We start from the raw sequence: 22,531 nt of genomic DNA, 5'->3' as shown, positions 1-22,531 counted from the left end.
ATACAGTCTATACGCACGTGCTGAAGCAGCACAAAGCTTGAGATGAGGTGGGATTGTTAGAGCACTGTGATGCAGACGTTGCCTTAAAATCAGGTCTTGAAATGTTTACCCACCCTTTGTCATGAGGTTTGTAAATGAGGTTTATGTTTCTTCGCAGCAAATCCAGCCTAAAAAATTGAGTACTGTAAATCCATCAAACCAATTTGTGAATGATGTGAATGAATGACGGGTTTTCGCCATCTCAAATGTAAAGGTATGTCAAAGCTTCTTTTTAATTAATAGACTGACTGTAAACCCTTTAACAGTTCACAGTTAAGACTCTCCCTTTGCAAACCAAGTGACGGCAATCATGCTTTCCTCTGTAAAACGGTTTAGCGCTTTATATCAATATGCAGGAGGTGCTACCATACATCACACTTTGACACCTTAAATAAATGGCTGTCGCTTTGATACACAGAATGCTTTCCCCTTGGACAGTCAAACTGTCTTCAGAGGAGTCCCACACAAACATACGCTACAGTACCAGAAAAGCAATGCTCTAGGAAAATGCTTGCTGTATCCAAATTTCTCGATCCTTTTGTCCCTCATCAACATCCTTTTTCACATCAGAGTAGTTGGTTCTGTGTGACATTCAAAGTAAATAAATAGAGAAAAATAACACTGCTTTTTTTTTTTTTTTTTTTTTTTTTTTTAAACAAAAAATAAAACATGTGCAGAGGAACACTGAGACAGCCTTGCCCCCTTAGGAAGCAGAATTGAATTAATCCACCATTAGGTCCAAGTGTTTGAATGCTGCAAGTGCACGAGTCGAGCAACAAAAAGAGCTCCAAAAGCTCTAGGGCTCACTTGCCATTTTTGTTTGTTGATACTGCTCCAGTTCCTTTTTTTTCTTCATGGCTAGCTGCAGCTGCTGTTTGATGATCTGGATCTGTGACTCCAAGTCTGTCAGCTCCTGCACAATGGGGTTGCGTGCCAGGCCCAGCAAGTCTGTTTTCCCGTTGGAGGTGGCCTGTAGGGGAAGCTGTCTTTTCACCTGCGGGGGAGGGAGCTCTTTGCACTGTAAACACTCCAAGTCGTTCTGTTGCCCCTCCTGATTGGATGAATGCTGCCGAGTACATATGGAATTCTCAGAGATATTCCACAGAGGCTGTTGGTTATTTCCAATGTTGCACCTTTTTGTGGAGTGAAGAAATAAAAGGTTTTAATAGTCTGTCCTCATGTTTACATATATGAAGAGGAATTCCACAGATTTTTCTAAGTTTCAACATAACTAAGTAGTTGAGATGCAAAATCATTCATAGTGTTTTGATGTAAAGTGGTTTATTGTAGCTTGTATTGTAGTTTACAGTGGTGACTGCAGGAACCAGGGGTCTTGATGTCTGTGTATATATGTGTATATATGGAGAAGCAAAAAACATACTTTACAGTTAATGTAAGTCAGTGGTACTAGACAAATGTAAAGAGCAACGGTGATTTTCAAATAAAAAACTGAAAGACTAAAATGGAGATAGCAGGTTTCCTTCCGACAGCAGCAATGCATGTACATGTTACATGTTTACAAGCCAGCAGAAAAGTGACCAGTGAACCTACACGTGTCTTCTGAATTTTGATGTTGATAATGATAAAATAACTTTTCTCTGGGGGCTATCTTTTCTTACAACATCTTATATGTACTTCTCCTCACCATGAATTAATTTAAATAATAAAAAAAAAAAGTTTAGGCCAAAAACATGTTTTAAGGTGCCAGACAGCATATTCATAACCATATCCATAACCATAATAACTTTGCAGGGTAGCTTTTAAAGGCATCACTGTTTAAATCCTATCAGATGTCTGGTTCCTACCAACACCACTGTGATCAATTCTAAATTTGTAAATTTCTCTAAGCTGGACCATTTTAAATCAAACCACTATGAATTACTTTATTTATGAAAAAAAAAACAAATCAGTGGAATTCCTCTTTAATCCCTAGAAGTTGCTTCTTTGTTGCTGTACTAATGTAATCACATAATTATACCTTTTATTTCTTGTACAGAGTGAATTCCTTAATGAACGCTGTATCAACAGGTCTGGATCAATTTAAACTTTTTCAGTTTGTTTTAATGGCAGGAAATTACATAAGCATAGCAAAGTCTCTGCAGCTTTCTAAGGGTTCACAGTTTCATGTATATCTTTTCACAAAAGCCCAAAGAGGAAGAATTACTATAGATGCTGTTTTGCAAGCTGTATTATTACATGGCTTTCAATATATAAACAAAAACAACTGATATTCAAGACAATCTGAAGTTTATTTTGGCTTGAACATCTATTAGTTTAAAATACCACATAGAATTGTTTGCTGCTGACATTCCTATTGTTAATGAGCAAGCATAACATTTGTTTTCTTCTGCTTGGATAAAGAAAGTCAGCGACATATACTTTCAGCATAAAGCCTAAACCACTCATTTTGTTTTGGTGTTAATTAGCGGGCAGAGAAACAGATCTCAGTGCATACTGTGCAATAATGAACTCCTTACCTTTTTTCTGGTTTCGCAACAGTTGCTAATTTGTCTTCATTGAAGGTCGGGTTAAGTGCTCGATGTAATCTCTGATAAGACAATCATATTAAATGTAATAAGAGAACACGAGGAAAGACCAATTGAGAATATGCAAATACTGTTACCTTTTATCCACTCAGTACTCCTTTATAGCTCTAATACATCACTGTTAGGATATTCGATTATAGTTAATTTAGACAATGTGAAAGAAGACAAATGGACTCACTTGACTTGTGTGAAGCCAGTACTTGTACTGTGGCTTGTTCTGCATTCTGGGTATCACCCAGCGATGGACAATGTGTTCAGCAACAGTGGTGAGGAGAGACAAGGCAACTCCCACGCAGAGCATTACAAATAACCCTGAGAAGTGTTTGATCCCCATCTGTAAAGTCTGGATATCACAAAATACACATTAGAATATGTTCAAATGGAGCCCCTTAGAGCTTCAAACCCAGCATCACATGAGTTCATACGATAGAATGTACAATTAAAAGCACTACTGATTTTTTTTTTTTACCTCTGTGACAGCAAAACTTCTTTTTCCACAGGGGACCACTTTGTACCACTTATCATGAAGCATGTCCATAAATCCATCTGACTTGTACTGACTGACCAACTCAGAGATGTTTGAAGTCAGGGGAGAATTCTGTTTGAGACCAATGCCATAGCCTGTGAATTAAATTATATGAAAGGTCTTGGGTTATATAAATAATGCACAAAGAATCTGGAGTAGATGTAACTTTTAGCTAGAGTATGTAGACATGTATCACAGGAAAAAAGAAGAAATCTGTTTCAAACTGAAATATCACACAATCGCTTGTAGTGCAGTGTACCGTAAAGCAAAGTAACATGCTCATCTGATAGCAACAGTAGCCAGTATAGCTTACCAGTAACACAAGCACACATAGTTAGCCAAGTATAAAATTATAATTACTGTTTTAATATAAGCTGTGTTGTTGCCATTTTTTTCCTCTTGGGTAGTACAGTTGAATTAAATAGTTTGGGAGTCCATAGATTTTTCTACATCTCTGCGCAATTTAACAGTTGAAATGTAAAGAAAGTCATGCAGACTGTGTTGGTATGAAATGGTTCATTGTAGAGAAACTGACCATTTTAAAAAAATAATGGTGATAGGAACCAGGAACTGCAATCATGTCTTTTGAGTTTCATATGTAACACGGATCATGGTAAAACAGTGGTAAATTGGTTTTCTTTGGATACTATTTTACACCCCGCATGTACCACTCTGTTATTATTGGATTTTAAAAATATGTTTGAGGCCAAAGGCTTATATGAAACCTACTTTAATACAACATTTCAGACATCAGAAAGTGTATTCATAAACATTTTGTGTAGTAAGTTCTAAGAGGCATTAAACTCTTCACACATTTGGTTCCTATCACCACCACTGTGAACAATTCTGATCTGTAAGTTACTCTAGAACCGACCATTCACATCAAATGGCTTTGTTTACATCTTAAATGATTTCATTTTGAAAGAGTTTTTAAAAATCTATGGAATTCCCCTCAGGCAATGTACTTCAGTTACAGATTCAATGAAATATTAAAGGGACCCAAGTTTAAAGCTTAGAAATATTAAAAAAAAAGAACAAATGCTGTTCCTGTATCGGTATCTGCTGATATACAAGACTTTAGTGTCATTTTGGTTTTGTGTCATCTCTAGCTGTTATCCGTATCTTTCTTGTGATCTTTATGTTACTCAGACTAGAAAGGTTACACTTCACACTTCACACATGTCCACGTCATGCAGGCTTTATATTCTCTGACGTATTTTAATGAAAACCTCAATAATTTGTTGAATACTACTCCTTATACTTGTAGCACATTGTATACTATACATTTTCTGTTAGTTAACTCTGCACTACAAGTACAAGAAATATTCATCAAATGACTAATGGAAAACTGGCAAGTTAACACTAAACATTATTTGCCTCTTGCATGTGTTATTTACTTTGTTGTATGGGCTTGAGGCATAATTATGTAGCACATCTATAACTGAATGCAAGGATTTAGTACAACTTAGGAAAGAAACCGTTGATCTACTTGCCTTCAATTGCAAATGGCTTCCCCACTGTGAGTGTTTTGCAGTCAGCATCAATAGACACTTCATAGTCTAAGAGGGCTTTGTCCATGATAAAAGCATCTAGTTTCTGAGGATCATCTCTGTAAATAGCACATGGAACATAGCTGTTACATGCAGCCACTTACTGCTTTGGATTCATGTAGCTAATTTACGTATTGACAGTTCTCTCAAACAGTGCACTATCGTAGAAGCACAGTCTGCTGTTTTTACATGTCCATCTCTGATTACAAGCAACGTCATACTGCTCTTTGACAAGATTACATAGTCTTGACTTTAATGTGTTCCACAGGATAAAACTTCTGTTCAATGAAATGCCTATATGGCTAGATGGTAAACAGGATTATGCATGTCACAAACCAAGTTCCTAGGGAGCAGATATGCACAAATTTATCCTGTGCAACTCCAAAAGCATGTTATCTTGGAAACACAGTTTGCAGTTGGATTTTAGGAAGGACCTGCACTGCATTTTATGTACAACAAAGAACTGCACAGAACTCCATGATGGCTATGCCGTTTGGGGGATTTATAAAATACACACTGACAATATTTTGGAAGCACAAGGTGTGATTTGAGGACAGGGCCTAAATCCATCTGCAGAGGTTGTGAAAGATCAAAAGGGCACACACTAAAGAGTGGCAAGAAATGCATTCAGGTGATGCAATCAGGAAAAATACATTTTGCTTGTGGATGCTGTGCTCCAAAGTAGAGTCTGTTTTACCCGGTGTATTATAATTAGACCTATGTTCAAAATACTGATGCGACAATATATCATGGATAAGTTAGTGGCTCTGTTGATATTTATGAATTGACTTTGCACAGCTTATTAATGCCTGAGTGAAACTAATACTGCATTTAAGTCTGAGAGAGCGACATCTACAACATACAGTAAATAGCAAGCATGATCTGACAGTTAGGATTTAGCCCTTTGCTTATTATTATTATTATTGTATAAACAACTGCATTGTAGAAAAAAGTATCACTGTTTTTTCTGTGTATCATGTGCTTTTATTAGCTTTTATGTGCTTTTGTTTGCAAGAATAAAGTATGAAAAACTGTTGTTAAGGCTAATATTATCCTTGTTAATTAGGTATTATGTTGTTATGTATAACAACATAGTGCCCAAATAATATCGCACTATTCATATTTGTACAGTCTATGACTGCACTATTCAAATTTGCAAGGACAGTTACTGTGCATTTTTTCTAATCTGCATACTTATCTCTTTATATACTGTGCTGTCAAAACAAAACCTTGTACCCCCAAAATGGTAACTTTACAGCAGAAGGAAAAAACATACTGTATTTTTAATTTAAGTGGATGGAACCAGACCTCCCCCCATCCCAAGATATTTTGGGCCTTTTCACAAATTTTCACAAAATGTAAAGAGCAACGGGCCCTTTTTCAAATGATGTTAAAAATCGAAAAACATCAATAATGGAAATTTGAGGTTTTATTCCAACAGCAGCAATATGCTGCTCTGACAGTACATACTACCTACATTTGCATTCTCTCCACTCACTCTGTATATGTATATTTGTATTTGCACTATCTATATATTTTTTTACCACTCTACCATCCTTACTTGTACATATTACATATTATTTTGCACTTCTGGTTAGATTCTAACTGCACTTCCTTGGCTTGACCTGTACTCTGCAAACTGATGATAAAGTTACATTTAATCTAATGTAATTATCACTGTTTTAGTTCATAGTTGTAGTGAGGTAACAGTTTATAGCTGTTGTGATTAGTGCTTAGCTATAGCATTTAGGTTATGTGCTTGTAGAGTTGTTTTGTGTGATGACACTCTTAAATACTAAACAGATGATGTTATTGTGATATACAATTACTGTCAGAACAAAAAAAATTACTTGAATAAAAAAGTTTACTTGACAAAATACCATTTTTGCAGTGTTTGTAAAGACTTGAAGATGATGATTAAAAGTGCAGAAAGTTCACTCTTCTGCATCTTTATGCTCTGACCAGCACCCCCTCCACATTATTTATTTATTATTCCTGTATTTTTTAACCTTAAAACCCACAGAAATGTTGGGGAGGATTGTAATGTTTACATTTTGTTTAAGACTAATGTTTAATGCAAGTCTGGAGTGTTTTGTAATTGTATCTTATCGTATTGTGACAGGTATTGTATTGTACAATGATTATACATCTCAAAGCCCTACCTATAATGTAATATGCAATGATTAATTTCTTCTCTTAAGTACTGGTGTAACCCTGTCATATATAATACTAAATGGGCATGGTAGAGGACAACTTTAGAACATTCAGTACATTGCGTGTCTGAAGCCATGATCTATTCTCCTTTGCTTTTAAGATTATGACTCACTTAAGGTGGTCTATTCCATCGGGGGTTGTAGGAACATTATATCGCCTCATGTATTCGTGCATCTCCGGAAAGCTTTTTTTCACATAATCCTCAGCACTGCTCTCCCGCACCGTCCCAAACCGGAAACCCTGTGATGGATGATGGAGCTTAAAAAAAGATAGCCATTACCATTAGTACCAACAACCTATGACCACTTCATCCTCAGAAAATAAAGTGTATCCACCCTCGAGCCATTTAAAAAAGAAAAATAACACTCTTACCTTCGGATCGTGTATACCTGAGAGCTGCTCATAGGTTTTTTCTCCAACCATTACAGCGGCTAGATTGGCTGTGTATGTAGACAGACAAAACAGACAGAAAATGGCCCAAAGGTTCATGAGAAATCGGCCCGTCCAGCACTTTGGGGGCTTAATAGCAGCTGTCCTTCCGAACAAAATGGCATAGCAAACGTTAAGTGCTGAGGAAAAGGAAAAAACTCTGTCCCTGTTCCTTCCCTTTGGGGTCATCCCAAAAGGACTCTTCCACTCATACAGAGTAAGAAACACCGCCGTCACATGTAAGGACACAAATATTCCAAGCCACATACTCCAATGCAGAGGCCACATGAAGGCTCCAATCGGTGCAGCTGTATCTCTAGTCCTGACCAGGATACCCAGGCTGGTGGAGAAGAATGGACTGGTGAAGTCTATCACCTGACTGCGAGCTGAGTTGATGCTGAAAGAGGTGACTGCCAGGTGTGCCGCCCCACTCATGAGGTCCCCCACTAGACCTGTCCAGCGGCCGTTCTTGTAGGCGCCATATTTTCCATCCCCCACAATGTAGAGGTCAAAGTCAAAGCCCATATCCTCAGCTAACTTTTCCAGCAGGTCAATGCAGTAGCCGTAGCAGCATTTTTTCAGTTCCATGGGCACAGTGTCATTGCCCCCCTGAAGGCCCTGAAAAAGGCTCTGCAGCAGAGCTGTATTGTTCGTTAGTGGGTCCAGGCAAAGCTGCCCTGCGGGGCACTGGCCGTCCTCATCCACCTCACGGGTGAACACAAAAGGATGTTCCACCAGGGTGACTACCCGCAAATGCAGCCTTGAGGAATGCCTCCAGTCGCCCCCAGGGTAAGACTGCCTCTTGCTGGACCAAGCTCCATAGTCCATTACTACTTTCCCCTGCTTCCAACTACCAAGACGAGTCCACATAGGATTTCCTATAGGGTCATGCTGCAAGTTCCAGATAAAGTGATGGCTTTCAGAGATAACGGTAGATTCCTCTTGAACATGAACGTACCCACTTAGCCCATCAAATGACATGTTGGCCATGAACCTGGAGCAGAAGAAAACACAGAACAATTTGAATGTCCCTGTCTCTTCTTTCTTTCCACAGCATTTCAGTTTTTATGTTTCACAGCAGTTGAGGCAGAGGTAACACTTGTTAAATCTGCAATGAGAACAGAGTTGAGTATCTATAATGAAGCCCCTATGGCAGTTGGACAGGACAAGCCAGAGGCTTGCTTGACACTGTGCATCTTGAGAGGCTGCAGTTGATATGCTGCTTCTTTGACTGTGTCAGCTACCTGCATAAAGTCATGCACTACAGCTCCTTCTGTTTTTTCCTGTCAGCTTTCTGTCTACTCACCATGATAATACTTCCCAACTACCAGGTTGTGCTTTTTCTTCTCCTCTGGGCTTATCTGGAAGGAGCAAATTTTGCCCTCAAGCACATCAAAAAACTTTTTCCCTTTAGATGTAGAGGATTATCTTTAGCAGATACATAGGTGTACAGTCAGCAACGTCCTGTCATTCAGAGATTGTAAGGAACCGTTACATCTCTAATGTCACGCACCTTTATGGTATTACAGATGTAACTCTGCACTTTTCCACCAAACCAAAAGGCATAAACATCTAGCGTTTCGTTAGAACATGTGCAGTGTTTTGGCAGCATATCAATACATTTTGCTGTCATTGTATAAAAAAAGAACAAAATTCACCTTTCTTCCCTACAATGATGTGTGCATTTGAAAATCTACTTGAGGTAAGGTCATGGCCAAAATGTTATTCTGTGTGGTCTTTCACAGATAACCTTGTGTCAGAGTGACACTTATGTTACCTTTAGTCATGACAGGACATGGTCAGCCATTTTATATTCTGCCAAGTTGTTTGTGATCTGTATGGAAAAATGCTGGCAAGCCCTAGGCATCGCCCTAGGCATTTCACAATAGTGTGATGTTGCTTTATCAAATTATGAGCTCAGGAAATTGTTGTGTGTGCTGTTTTTGCAGTAATGCTGACACAAGACTATGTTTATAAATCTGGAATGTTTGAAGGTTGATAAGCTTTCAGTGCATTTAAAACATAAAATTACATAAAATTTAGATAAATGCATAAAGATTTACAAATGTATGGACTGATGAGGTAATTTGGTCACAATCAATAGGCATGTGGGTTTATCTATAACAGATTATATCCTGCTCCTGTTATTAAGACTCTTACCATGAGGAACATACTAAATTCCAAGTTATTTCAGGAGATGTGATTCTGCAGTTAACGTATTTGAATTGCATGTTGGAAAAGATTTTATGAAAATGACAACTACGACATATTGAGAATTTAAAGATAACCATTGTATGTCGTTACATGGCATGCTGCAAAGCTTAAAATACTTTGGCGTAATTTCTCCCTGCAAAATGCATTGAGTGCAGTTTCACATCTAAGGCAGTGAAAGTAAGCCAGAGGTTAGGTCATGCATAAAAAATACCTGGAGAGAAATTTTCCTGAGGTGAGATTTTTCTCCTCAATTGCCATGCAGTTTGTGATGCCAGGAATGAGCGCAAGCTCTGGAGAAACCATTGCAGCCGATCCAACAGCCCTCGTGACTAGCTCCAAGGCATCCTGGACATAGTGATCCAGAGATGGTTGCACCATTCGCCCATGTGCCAGAAGGCCCATCGGCAACCCCTCTGTCCTTAACTCCTCCACATTTTGGGAATCGCCTAAAATCCAGTGGTAGTCAGGCAGCATTAACCCAAACTTTGCTACAGTTGTAAAAATCCTTTTTATGTCTCGGATATCACATCCAAAGGTCACTATGGTGGATGTAGGGTCCTTGATGGAGTCCAGATAACCCTGCAGCAATGTGTGAAAGTCACCTTTGTTGCTGCTGTTGGTAGTGGAAATGTTAACAACAGATCCTAGGTGAAATCTGGAGTTGTTGCGGAGCAGGAAGACAAATCTGGAAATGTTTAGTTCCTGACACATCAACAAGCTGACATCATACCAATTATTAATGGACAGGAGAGAGAAGATTAGATCAGCCTGAGGAGTTGGGGGATTCTGCATGGCCATCTGGAAGTGAAGGGAGTTCTGTTGGGTGGAAATGAGAGAGAAAATTATTACAGAAAAAAATGAAGGTGGCTTACACTCTTGATATGAAAAACAGTGGACTATTTGCTTGCATATTCAGATATATTTATATTTTCACAACTAGTATATACATTTTCTTTCTAGCAGACATAAACTTTTTGCATTATAGTACAGTATTTGGTTAGCAATGGCATCTGGTGTTCTGTACAGAAGTGAGCAGCCCTATACACATAAACACACTTACTAGCTAGATGAAGACAGCAACCAGTTTTGTATTCATCCTTTTACTCTGTGTCTTTATTAACTTTGAGACAGTATAATTGCATTTGATTGCATTAGGCTGCTTTCTGTAGTCAAAGACAATGTGAGCAATTACCTGTAACAGCTTGCCATATTTTGGATCAGTAATTAATACAACTCGGTGGTCTAAACAATTTGTTTGCTGTGTTTTGGGTACTCTGGCGACACTCTGCAGGTGGGATGAAAGATGTTAAGGTCTCTCCAATAAAGCAAGGTGTTATAAACATAATTGACTTAAACCCTGCTAAGGGAGTTTTTGCTCATTTCCAGCTGTTGCAGACATCAGATTTACACACAAATGAATGTGCAAATAAACACCTTAATAAGTTAGTTTACTGTTTTCATAGAGTTTTGCATTTTTCCACAGCAAAAGTCAGTTTTGAGATCCAAACATTGGAGCTCTGGTAGATCAGTAGTATAATACTCAATCAGTAACCTCATATCGCCCTTCTTAGAAGAGCAAGTCCTTCACAGAGACTGCTGGATGAAACGCTTAGCCGATCTGTTTAATTTCCCTCGGGAGCTATGTTTAAGTGACAGCTGAAAACAGGCTAATGGTAACTGATTAAAGAAACGTTTTCCATGGATTTATTTCAAGAAGTCTAAATAAAGGAAGATTTGTGTTCACTTTGCAAGCTATTATGAAGCCTACCCCACTGACCTAGCCTGCCAGATAAATGCAATTACCAGCAACACTTCATAGAGTCTTTTTGAACAGACATCTGATGCAGAGTAAGATTTTACCTGCGCATGCCCCAATCTTACTAAATGTTTGCAATAAATGAAAAATATTCAATCTACATCACACAAAGAACAAAAGCCATGTTTGACATGTGCTATAGTTCTGATCATGAATTTGGTCTGAGATGGTTTATCTATTTGATATACGTTAATTCGTCAAGCCAGTTAAGGTTGCTTGCTCACTGAAATGGTCATAACAATTCCCTGATATTTAATCACTGATGTGGATAACACTCTTCACAAAAAGGTCTTCAAAGACCAGGTCACACATAACTGCTTCTCAAATATAAATCAACCACAACTCAAATCAGACTAGACCTTTAGCGAAATTTTAGCTGATTATTATTTACCATATAAATAATTACAATGAACAATGTCTTTTTTATAGTATACAACTATTAAAATACAACTATAAAGTGGTCAAATTTGCTGACTGGCTATCTTGCTTCCTAGCCGTCAACAGGTAGAGCTTGAGCTCAGATAAACAACCGTTACACATCACTGCCCAGTAACTGTATTATGGCATTAGTCAGAAGGTAGAACTTTTGTTTTCATAAGACCCATGAAGTGTCTTATTAAATGCGTTTTATTTACATGCACTTGCCCCATCAAATATGAAAATATACACAATTCTCATTGTTTGTTGTGCCATACACATATGATTGTGGAAAATCTGTGATCAGACCAAATAACTGCAATCATCTCAAAAAATCCATGTTCAAGAAATGATGTCATACTTGATACAGGCCTACTCAGACCAAATCGTAAACACTGTGCCTGAATATGTCAAGCCAAAGAATAAAGCTGTACAGCATTAAGACTATAGGTAGTCATGCCCATCATAATGTAAAATTAGACATAATGGCAATAAAAGTTTGAAGAATTAGATTCAGAGCTGATCCAGGCATATTTTAATAACTTGATTTAAGCCTGATTCAATTCTGATCCTTATTTTATTCCATTGTGCTCTTCTTATGCCACTGTTGTATGGATAACAAACAAATATTATCCACTTCTTGCAGTAGCAAGGCATGTTTTCAGAAGTTAACAAGCAGTTTGAATGTCTCCAACATAGAAGCAATTTAAAATGAAAATGACAACGTTTCCACTGTTAATCATGCATTAAAAATGAAGTGATTTTAGTGTGAAATGTAAAAGTAATTAGCAACATATTTTACAAAAGCTGGATTGATTTTCTGTGTTTACTGGATGTAAAAAGTGCACTTTGTATCAATATTACCTATGAAAAATAGAAGTGGGTGGCAAAAATATATCATGATACATGATATTTTTTTTTTTCAATCTGATCAGGTTAAATAGAGACAAAAGACCCAGTAGTGCTACATTTTAACAGAAATACTATCAAAAACTGATTAATTAATTTTTATTCCACATTTCCCATACTGTGCTGCACTAAATACAGTTAAATGGGATCAATTTTCCTCTTTTTATGTACAAACAATATAGACAATATACACAATATACATACTGAAGTAATGACAATATACACAATATGTTCAGATAAGAATATTGCATTGTGGTATTATTTATCACAATAAGAATACATGTTATATTCCCCAGCCCTAATGGAAAATATTGAATCAGACTCAGAAATGGGCTGATGTTCAATATTAAAAGACTTAATCACCAGTTTTTAGCATTAATTAATTAATTAATTAACTGCATGTCTCAAATATCCATCCATCCATCCATTTTCCAAGCCGCTTCTCCGTCAGGGTTGCGGGGGGATGCTGGAGCCTATCCCAGCAGTCTCAAATATCCTTCTAAAGCTTTTTCCCTGTTATATTTAATGTACTACAACACAGTGACTTCTGTCTCTCCAGCTAATATTCTCCCCAAGCTGATTTTATAAGTGGTAAACTGCTTTTAACTGTCATGTCATATTTGTGTAACATACCATGCTATGACACATAAGCATGTAATAGAAATCTATTCTGTATCTCCATCTTATTGACCCAAACCATGCCAATTCACACTATACTAGACCAGTTGCAGACGCTGTTAACTTCTTAAGCTAATGGCTTTGACTGGCTTTGATAGTGCTAAGGGTGACCAGATTTTACCAGAGTACTAAGATTTCATCTTTAATAAAGCAACATTAGCCACTCAGCTCTTATCTGAGAGCTATATCAATGAGTGAAGATGGGAGAAAAAGGATCCGAAGGTCAGCAAAAATCTTAAAGGGGTGTACAGACACCTAATCGAATCAAATCGAATCAAATCAAATTTATTTGTATAGCGCTTTTTACATCTGATGTTGTCAAAGCACAAAGCAGCTTCACAGAATTTCAGAACCCAGTGCTCTGCTTTAACTCTCTTCAGCCAATACAAGTCACCACTGCAAGGATGTAAATAGGGACTGTCAACAGACAACGTCAAAGGTCAAGAAAAACTTTCGTCCAACACTCACAGAGATTAATTCATATTTGGTGTTGATGGACGTAGATATTTTATGGAATTCAAGTTGGGCCAGCTTTCACCTGGACACATGTAAACAAAGATCTGTCTGACCAGAAGATGGTGCTAACTTCAAGTAATCTGACTGCCTGAAACATGGCCTATGGGAATTCTGCAAAAAAAATAACAGGTCAGGTTTAAAAGAGCTCAGAAAAGATTTTGTTTATACATTTATACATAAACTTTATACATTTTAAATAATTCCCTTGAAGGAAACATGCAAGTTTGCTGAATATTGAGATCTTCAGCAAGGCAAATGTGGTGATTAAAGGATAAAGGGCCCATTTTCTACACACTCTCTTAGTTCTTTTATCCTACTGAAGGCCACTTATAACATTTGTGTGGTTTAACATTCAAAAAACAAAATTTTTTACTTTAATTTTTTCACAGAATTAAACAACATGTTTGTGTTAATGTGCCTTTTCATGTGTTATTGCTTTGCTATCTGGTGTTGACCAGAGGAGGATGGGTTCCCCTTTCGAGTCTTGCCTCCTCTCAAGGTTTCTTCCTGTTGCTCTTAGGGACTTCTGAGGGAGGCTCTACTATCGCCAATGGCGATGCTCATGGGGACTTGGAGCCGGATTTTTCTGTAAAGCTGCTTGTGACAACACTTGATGTATAAATAAACGCTAACTTGTCTTGATATACACTACATGTACAAATGTTTGTAGGCACTTGCTTATACAACATTGCTTCTAAAATCAAAGGTATTAATTCTTGGCTTATGTCAGTATTAATTATTTGTCATGTATATACGTGCCAATGTCAACTGATGGTGATAGAAAAAAAATTTAATATGTAGAAATTGGGGCTAGACCCCAGATTACCATCAGAAAGAAATGCAACATCTGTGGGGTTACGAATGCACTAAAATGAATGCAGAGCATTTTAATATACTGGCCCAATATTTTGCTTTTCTTGAGCACAGTAAATATATCATCAAATACTGGTTTGAAATATCAGTTAAATCTAAAAATCTAATCATTGCTGCTAATTTGATTTTAAACAAATATCTGCAAATACCATTATGATTCAGATATCTTCATACATCCCTAACTAATCGGGAGTTCGCACTTTGCTGCAGTTACAGCCTCTACTCTTCTGGGAAGAGTACACTAGATGTTGGAACATTGCTGTGAAGATTTGATTGCATTTAACTACAAGAGTATTAGTGAGTTCAGGTAGCTCAGGTAACTCATCACAAAGATATTGGATAGGGCTCCACTACTTCAGAGAACACTGCTCTGCAGTGCAATGCTGGGGTGCTTTCTACCTCCTAGCTGACAGTTAGCACTGGGCATGGTGGTCGTAGGCTCACATGGGGCTAATTTCAGCTGGTTTTCAGTTATGGGCAGATGTACATGGGTATATACAGAGCTCAGACTGATAGAATGGCCTAATATGTACCAGCCAATCCGAATGGCATGCGTCCTTAATCAGCCCCTGGGGCTCCCAACCTGTTGTACTATTGCAAATGCTGTAGCAGACGTTGAGGCCCCTGTTCATGCATATGCATCATGTGCCTCTCTGATTCATTCATATACACAATTCATGCACACATAAAAATAACTGACAGAAAAGCCACTTGCGAACTTAACCACTACACCAGTGGCCACTCCATCATACTCCTCTGTGATTCTTATATATACACAATTCATGCATCCAAGAATAACTAACAGAAAAACCACTTGGGAACTTAAATGCTACATCAGTGGTCACAAGGCATCACTTCTCAGATGTAAGTCCAACTACATGTCCACTACATTTAAGGTACAGTCGCTCCTGCCTTGTTTCCATTGTGCTGAAGATAAATACAGTCCTTCAGGTGCCATTGGTTTCATTAAAATCAGAAAAATTACCGAAATTATATATTAATCACGTAAAGATTTCAATTAGGGATGCATGGCTACAGGAATCGCAGTCCAATGTCAATATCCAATAGTGCTCCATGTACATATCTGTCAATGGCAATATTAAAATATTAAATATAAAATGTATGCTTAAAATTAGGGATAACAAAAATGTAAGAAAATTTATTTTAGCACAGGTGTCCAACAGTAGCTAAATCTTCTGCTGTTTAGGAGTATATATAATGTAATTTTTTAAGCAAACATTTACTGATGCAAATATGATTCTCACGCCACTGTGCAAGCCTAATTTCAATACAGAAAAAAAACATAGAAATAAAACAATATACAACCATGTTGCCAATAAAATGTCTTTTATCAAACCAAGGAAAGCCAAAGATACATTAGACTGGTAGTTCATTGCTTAAAACATTTGCAGCGCTAGAGATTTGATGAAGCATTAATTGTGCTCTAAAAGAACAGGACCTTTAGGCAATGCCTGGCTAACGCAGTAAAAGCTCTGCATTTTATTGATTTTACTGCACTTATAATACGATACAAACACATATTAATCTCATTCCAGGTGGATCTAAGTTTCCATGTTATAAATGTATCAGGATCATCTAGGGCTGTCACAATCATTCACTTTTAGCTGACGATAATTTGCGATGAATAATTGCGCTCAACAATTTAAATGTCTTTTAGTACAAGCCTAAAGTGGCCAAACAGGCTGATTAGCCATCTTGCTTTCTAGTGGTGTTCGTAGCTAATACTGGTTGTCCTGTCTGAAAAACGTATTTTTGCCTACACACTTAAAGATGCTTCTTCAGACTGATGGAGAATGTGCTATAGATGGTTCTAAGTAACACCAAAAAGGGTTTCCTAAGGTTACAGGCTTAACATCATAACAATAGCAGAACTATTTTGGCACTATAAAGAACGCTTTTCAAAAAAGGTTCTATACAGAACCATATATAACACATTCTACATCAATCTAAAGAACCAGTTCACCAGGCTAAGAACTCTAATCATGCAAAGGATTTCTAAATAGAACCATTTTCTTTACAAAAGAACTCTTGAAAAGTGACATCTTTTCAAAGTGTGTTGTAAGAATAGAAGAACCCTTTTTGGTGCTATATAAAACCATCTTCAAAAAGGTTCTATATAGAACCAGTCAATCTGAAGAACCATTTCAGTGTGCAAATGGTTCTATACGGGGCTTATGATTCTAAACAGAACGATTCCCTTCACTAAAAACCCCTGAAAATCCATCTTTTTTAATTGTGTATGCATAGAAACGCGTGTAAACAAGCAAAACTCAGTTTTGAGTGAAAGTATTAGCAAAAAAAATAGCGTGTTTTCTCATTCATGACGAAATGATAGTATTAGCTGCACAACTAACAAAGAAATATCCCTCATGCTGCTCTCCTGACATGTTCGACCACCAGCTTTTCAGTTACATTTATTTGCTCGAGACTATTTACTTCAAGTCAATCTAATGACTTTTACTTCAGTCAGCTTAAATAATTGTGATCATAAAAACTGCGATTAGGAAATTATGCGATAATTGTAACAGGCCTAGGATCAACAGCTAGGTACACAATACTGGACACTGACATCAGCCCAGAATTAAAGACTGTGCATCTCTGATGGAAACAATGGACAATAAAACCAACCATCCGGCTCCTCTGCAGGTGTTTGTTTTGTTTACTGCTCAGCTGCTCTGTCCGCCGTTACGCGCAAGCATCTTTCATTCTGAAGTAAAATCTGTATTTTTCCGAGCTCAGAAATATCGTGTAGAATATAATATCGAATCGAAAATCGTAGCTCTGTGGAACCGAGACGTTGACCCAAAACATTAAATATCGAAAGTGAACCGAAAACCGTCTCGAGCCTTAAGCTCTGAACACTCAGACTTACAGTCACGGCCCCTCCAGGCCTCAGCGCAGTCCCTTCACTGACAGCAACAAAGCAGAAACGCCTGTTTTACACAGTTCGTCCTAACGCAGTCCGCAGCCTGAGACAAAAACAAGTCCCCCTACCTGACTCTGCCGCTTGAACTCTTTCTGAACGACACTGACGACCGGAATCCGAAGCGACGAAGAAATAAACTCCAACTTGACCAACTCGTCCCTGTTCTGAGGGAACGCCATGATTGCAGCGACTCCTTGGACGATGACCGTGTGGCAAACGCTGTGAAGAAAAGACACCGGGTCGGCGCACACCGGCGTCGAGGAGGAAGAGGAGGAGGAGGAGGAAGAGAAGGAGAAGGCCGGTAGCTCTCCTAGTCCAGCTTCGACGGCCATTACGATCTCCAGCGACAGGTTGTAGGGTAACAGACCCGGCAGGCGGTTGAGCGTCTCGGTCGCCAGCAGGATGGAGTCTCTGGGCACAAACGCGCTCTCCGTCTCCACTTGTTTGAGCGCGTTCTTACTTTTCGCGCCTTTTTGGCTGCCGCCGCTCGAGCCTCTGGTCCTGACGGCCCTCGCGCCCAGCTCGTTCCCGCTTTTAGCCGATACTTCCATCTCCGCGTGGCCCGCGTCCCGCTCCCGCTCCCGCTCCCACTCCCACTCCCACTCGCGGTCGAAAGTTTTCCTCCTGAGGCCGTGCTGCTGCTGCCGGACCGCGCGGGGCTGCAGGTGCAGGGCTCCCACTCGCACCGTGTGGCCCACGCGCTTCAGCACCTGGCACGGCTGCGGGTGCGCGAGGCACGCGGCGGGGGCGAGAAGGAGCACGAGGAAGGGTAAGAAGAGCAGCAGAAGCAGCGCGAGCCCTCGAGCCGTCATTGCTCAGCGCGAGCCCGAGGTGTGGAGAGCTCGAGCGTGGAGAAGAGGGGGGTGAAAAAAGAAGAAAGAACACCACCACGACGCGAGTGGGTGTCCGCGCGAGCAGCGCAACAGCCAGCAACCTTCCGCTCGCCTTGTGGCTCTGCGCGAAAAAAGCCCCCCAAAAACTCCAAAGTTACGAACTGTGTTTCCGCGCGCGCGTGCACGTGTTGCAAAAACAACGTCGCTTTGCATCTCTTTGCAGGAAGAAAGAAAACGGGTGACCCGCGTTTTACAAAGGCTTTAAACATTTGCTCAGTCTTATTTTCGCTCGTGCGCGAAAGGCGCGGGAAGCAGCCGGGTGCACAACGCTGCGACGCGCAAAAGGAGACGCCTGCATCGTCTAAATCAGCCCTGAAAGCGACGAAAAGGAAAGACAATCAACAGCGCCAAACTCTGCAGCTGCGTCCGAGCTCCGGGCTCAGCGCCGTCGCTGCGCGTCACGTTCCATCATCCACCACGACGCAGCACATTTACGCACGAGATGAAAAAAGGCTTGAGAAACTGGCAAAGAGTAATCCAGAGACTTGTGGAATTCCATGAGGGAAGACCGCAGTGGCATTCCGGTGCTAAACTCCCGCGGTGGCACCTGCACTGTGCAGACAAACGACGCGCGCTTAACCCTGTCCGTGCTGCAGGAGAGGATGAGTGAAGTTGAGCCTCAGATGGAGAGGGAGGGCTCAGCACTCATGGACGGATCAGTATGCAGCGGAGTTAGGGCGTGACTGACCAGGCTTTGCCCTTTAATCCATCACATCCATTTACAGCAACTACAGTCCTTCTGCGCTGGGATCCACGAACACGGGAGAACTGAAGTTCACATGTTCATTGCAGTAGAGTCCGCACATTCATACAATTCCACAGATTCATAACAGTAAAAATCCGCACATTCACAGCACCGCAAACCCACACGTTTTAAGTATTTTCCTAAGTATAGAATTGAATTCCACCAGTAGAAATATAAACAATAGAAATATGAGACTAGAATCCACACATTCTTATTTCATCATAGCAGTGAGAATATACATTGTTATAGAACTATTGTTATGTCACAAATGCTAGAATTCCACATTTACGTTTCATCTGACAGGTCCTTTTACACCAACTACAGTCCTTATACATGAGGATCAATGTATACATAAGATTAGAAACTGACTTATTCTTAACAGTAGAATCCACACATTCATGCAATTCCACAGATTCATAACAGTAGAAATCCGCGCAGGTAAAGTATTCCACATTTTCCTAATGATAGAATTCCACCTGTAGAAATATGCATGTGTCAAGATTGGCCTCTCCCAGTCTTCCATGTGCTTTTGTTTTGGTCAAGTCCATGTGCTTTCTTTGTTTTGATTTCTTCCCAGTCCGGCCCCCCTGTTTTCTGACTCCGCCCCTGATTGTTACCACCTGTGTCCTGTTATCCCTTGTTAGCCCTCTTGTGTTTAAGCCCTGTGTTTTCCTAGTTGTTTCTTGGATGTAGTGTTTGAAATGTGTTGTATTCTCGTGTTATTTGTCTATTCCAGCCCACATGTGGTTTTCCTGCATTTCTTTTGTTATGTGTGTACCTCCTGTTCTCCGTGTTGGCTCTCTGACCCTGGACCGTTTCGACCCTGATTATGGATTTGCCCTTAATAAATCTCGCTTGTCTTCGCACATGCGTCCGCCTCCTCATCACTCAACACCGTTACAGCATGTTTACAGTACTAGAATCCACACATTCATATAATTCCTCATAACAGTGTGCATCAACGTAGGTAAAGAGTTCCACATGTTCTGAATGGTGGAATTCCACATTTCCGTTTAATCCGACAGACCCATTTACACCAACCTCAGTCCTTATGCAGGGAGATCAACGTATACATACAAGTAGAAGCTGATTTATTTATAACAGCATTTACAGAATTCCTCAGTGTCATGACCGCAGGACTATGTGTACTCATAACGTAGAATCTCACATATTCAGAACAGCAGATTTCCACGTATTTATAACAGTAGAAATCCACACTCATAACCAGAAAATATGCATATTCAAAACAGTGAGAATCTACAAATTACTAGAAAATCCTCATATTCCTAATTGTAGACTTCTCTCATGTCCCAAATGGTAGAATTCCACATTTCCCTTTAATCCAGCAGATCAATTTACAGCAACTACAGTCCTTCTACAGTTGGATCCACATACACATCAGAGTAGAAATTGGCTTATTCATAACAGCAGAATTCCACATATTCAAAACTGTGGAAATCTACAAACTCATAAGAGTAGAAACATGCAAAACCATTACAGTACAGTACATAACAGTACAGTCTACATATGCATATAATTCCACAGATTCATAACAGTAGACATACGCATTTCTATAACGATAGAACACACTGAATCCTATGTATTCAAACCTGTAGAAATCTGAACATTTATGGAATTACATGTTTATAATAGTAGAAATCCTTGTGTTCTTAACAGGAGAAATCTACAGCCATAGAATTACACATACTGAGAACAGTAGAAGGCTACATATTCATAACAGTAGGAAACTGCATACATATAACAGTAGAAATATACATATTCATAACATTCATATAATTTCACATATTCATAGCAATAGAAGGTACATATTAATAACCAAAAATGCACACATTCATAGAATTCATATTCAGAACAGTAGAAATCTTCATGCTCATAAGAGCAGAAATCTATAGTAATAAATTACAAACATTCATGAAACTACATTTGCAAATTCATAGAAATATACATATTCATTGGAGTAGAACTCTGCGCATTCTTGAAAGTGGAAATCCACATTTTCATAGCAGATTAGTTGCACAGCATGCATTGCTTGATGTACCATTTATGCAAAGCCTGTATCTTCTGTATGTTCATGTTAAAGCTAACCGTAAAGGTTCATAGAGATTTCCATTTCTGCTTTACAGAACATGTGTACCGTGAAACTGGTGCAATCGACATTAATAGGGCTGGGCAAAATGGGAATCTTTGTTCATTGTGAGATTGATCATTCTTCTCATCTTAGATATGAATGAAATTACATAAAGCAAATCTCCATAATTACAGCAGCAGAGAATGAATGCTCTGCCACTGCAGAGTCTGTGTTGGTCTGCCATCATGCTGTTCCTCACACATGCTGTGCTGGAATCTCCATTACTGACCTCCTGGCCTCCATTGACAGCTCCTTGCAATTAATCTTATGGTCTCATCAAACAGCAGTCACCTATCACAGCTGATATTGTGCGCATGTTCTGGTGGTGTTTGCTGTTGAAGGAACAAGCTTTGCCTGAGTGATAGGAAGAAATGGAGAATTGGCGTTGAATGATGTCCATGTGCGTGTTAAACATGTTGCTGTTTACGGAGAGTTTTATGATTCCAGTCAGACGATTAAGATGATCACACTGATAACGTAATGTGTAACAAACTGACATAGCAAGATTAAAGTGGGCCAGATACTTTTTAGGCCACACATAGTAACACAGCACATACTGTGCAAAAGACAGAGACCACTCTCATTTAGTTTACAGTCAAAAGCCTCATTAAGCACCAGATATTCATTTTCTGAGATATCTGACATATAAGCTAACATAGAAAGTATATAAATGATAATTCCAATTTTTTAGAAAGATAATGTCATGCCAGTTATTTTGAGATATCAGCTAGGACTGGCAGCAGATAGAGATCAGGAAAATTAGCGTATTCCTTTAAAAGCTATCATTCCGAACTGCTCAGGCTGATCTGCAGTGTCATGGGTTTGTTCAGATCAATGAAAATGTGTCCATCACTTATTCAGGTCGCCAATCTCAGTACAATGCTCACATTCTATTGTTTAAAGTGATAGTAGTGGACACATTGAAAATACATTTTGCGTTTTATGTTATCGACTAAGAAGAATGTGTTGTTTACCTGGCGATCCAGTGTCTTCCTTACCTATGGTGGTTTTGTGAAAAGTGTGTCAAGGCATTGCTTTCATGAAGAACAGGCCTATTCAGCGGTTCTGCA

The 22,531-nt window shown here is 39.1% G+C and overlaps 1 protein-coding gene across 1 annotated transcript; it reads right to left on the bottom strand.

Annotated features, from left to right (window-relative positions):
* Window positions 1–241: 241 nt before the first annotated feature.
* On the bottom strand, window positions 242–19,918 carry grin3a (glutamate receptor, ionotropic, N-methyl-D-aspartate 3A). Its single transcript, XM_017719785.2, has 9 exons — window positions 17,743–19,918; window positions 9,730–10,334; window positions 7,248–8,298; window positions 6,988–7,133; window positions 4,605–4,720; window positions 3,055–3,206; window positions 2,764–2,928; window positions 2,517–2,587; window positions 242–1,172 (listed from the first exon to the last, which is right to left on the bottom strand). Exons 1-9 carry the CDS (start codon window positions 18,484–18,486, stop codon window positions 836–838), a joined length of 3,387 nt encoding a protein of 1,128 aa, XP_017575274.1. The 5' UTR covers window positions 18,487–19,918; the 3' UTR covers window positions 242–835.
* Window positions 19,919–22,531: the final 2,613 nt, after the last annotated feature.

The sequence above is a fragment of the Pygocentrus nattereri genome, chromosome 18, assembly GCF_015220715.1.
Source record: "Pygocentrus nattereri isolate fPygNat1 chromosome 18, fPygNat1.pri, whole genome shotgun sequence".
Lineage (NCBI taxonomy): Eukaryota > Metazoa > Chordata > Actinopteri > Characiformes > Serrasalmidae > Pygocentrus > Pygocentrus nattereri.
The sequence above is the reverse complement of the archived record's forward strand: the minus strand, read 5'-3'. Positions and strand labels throughout refer to the sequence as shown.

What these genes read in the sequence shown, in the direction of transcription:
- grin3a (XM_017719785.2), bottom strand. Translation starts at nt 18,486, where the DNA reads ATGACGGCTCGAGGGCTCGCGCTGCTTCTGCTGCTCTTCTTACCCTTC. An exon ending in CAGGTATACACGATCCGAAG is followed by an intron (nt 7,134 to 7,247) that starts GTAAGAGTGTTA and finishes TCTTTTTTTAAG; the next exon opens with CTCCATCATCCATCACAGGG. An exon ending in GTTGCGAAACCAGAAAAAAG is followed by an intron (nt 1,173 to 2,516) that starts GTAAGGAGTTCA and finishes CTCCACAAAAAG; the next exon opens with GTGCAACATTGGAAATAACC.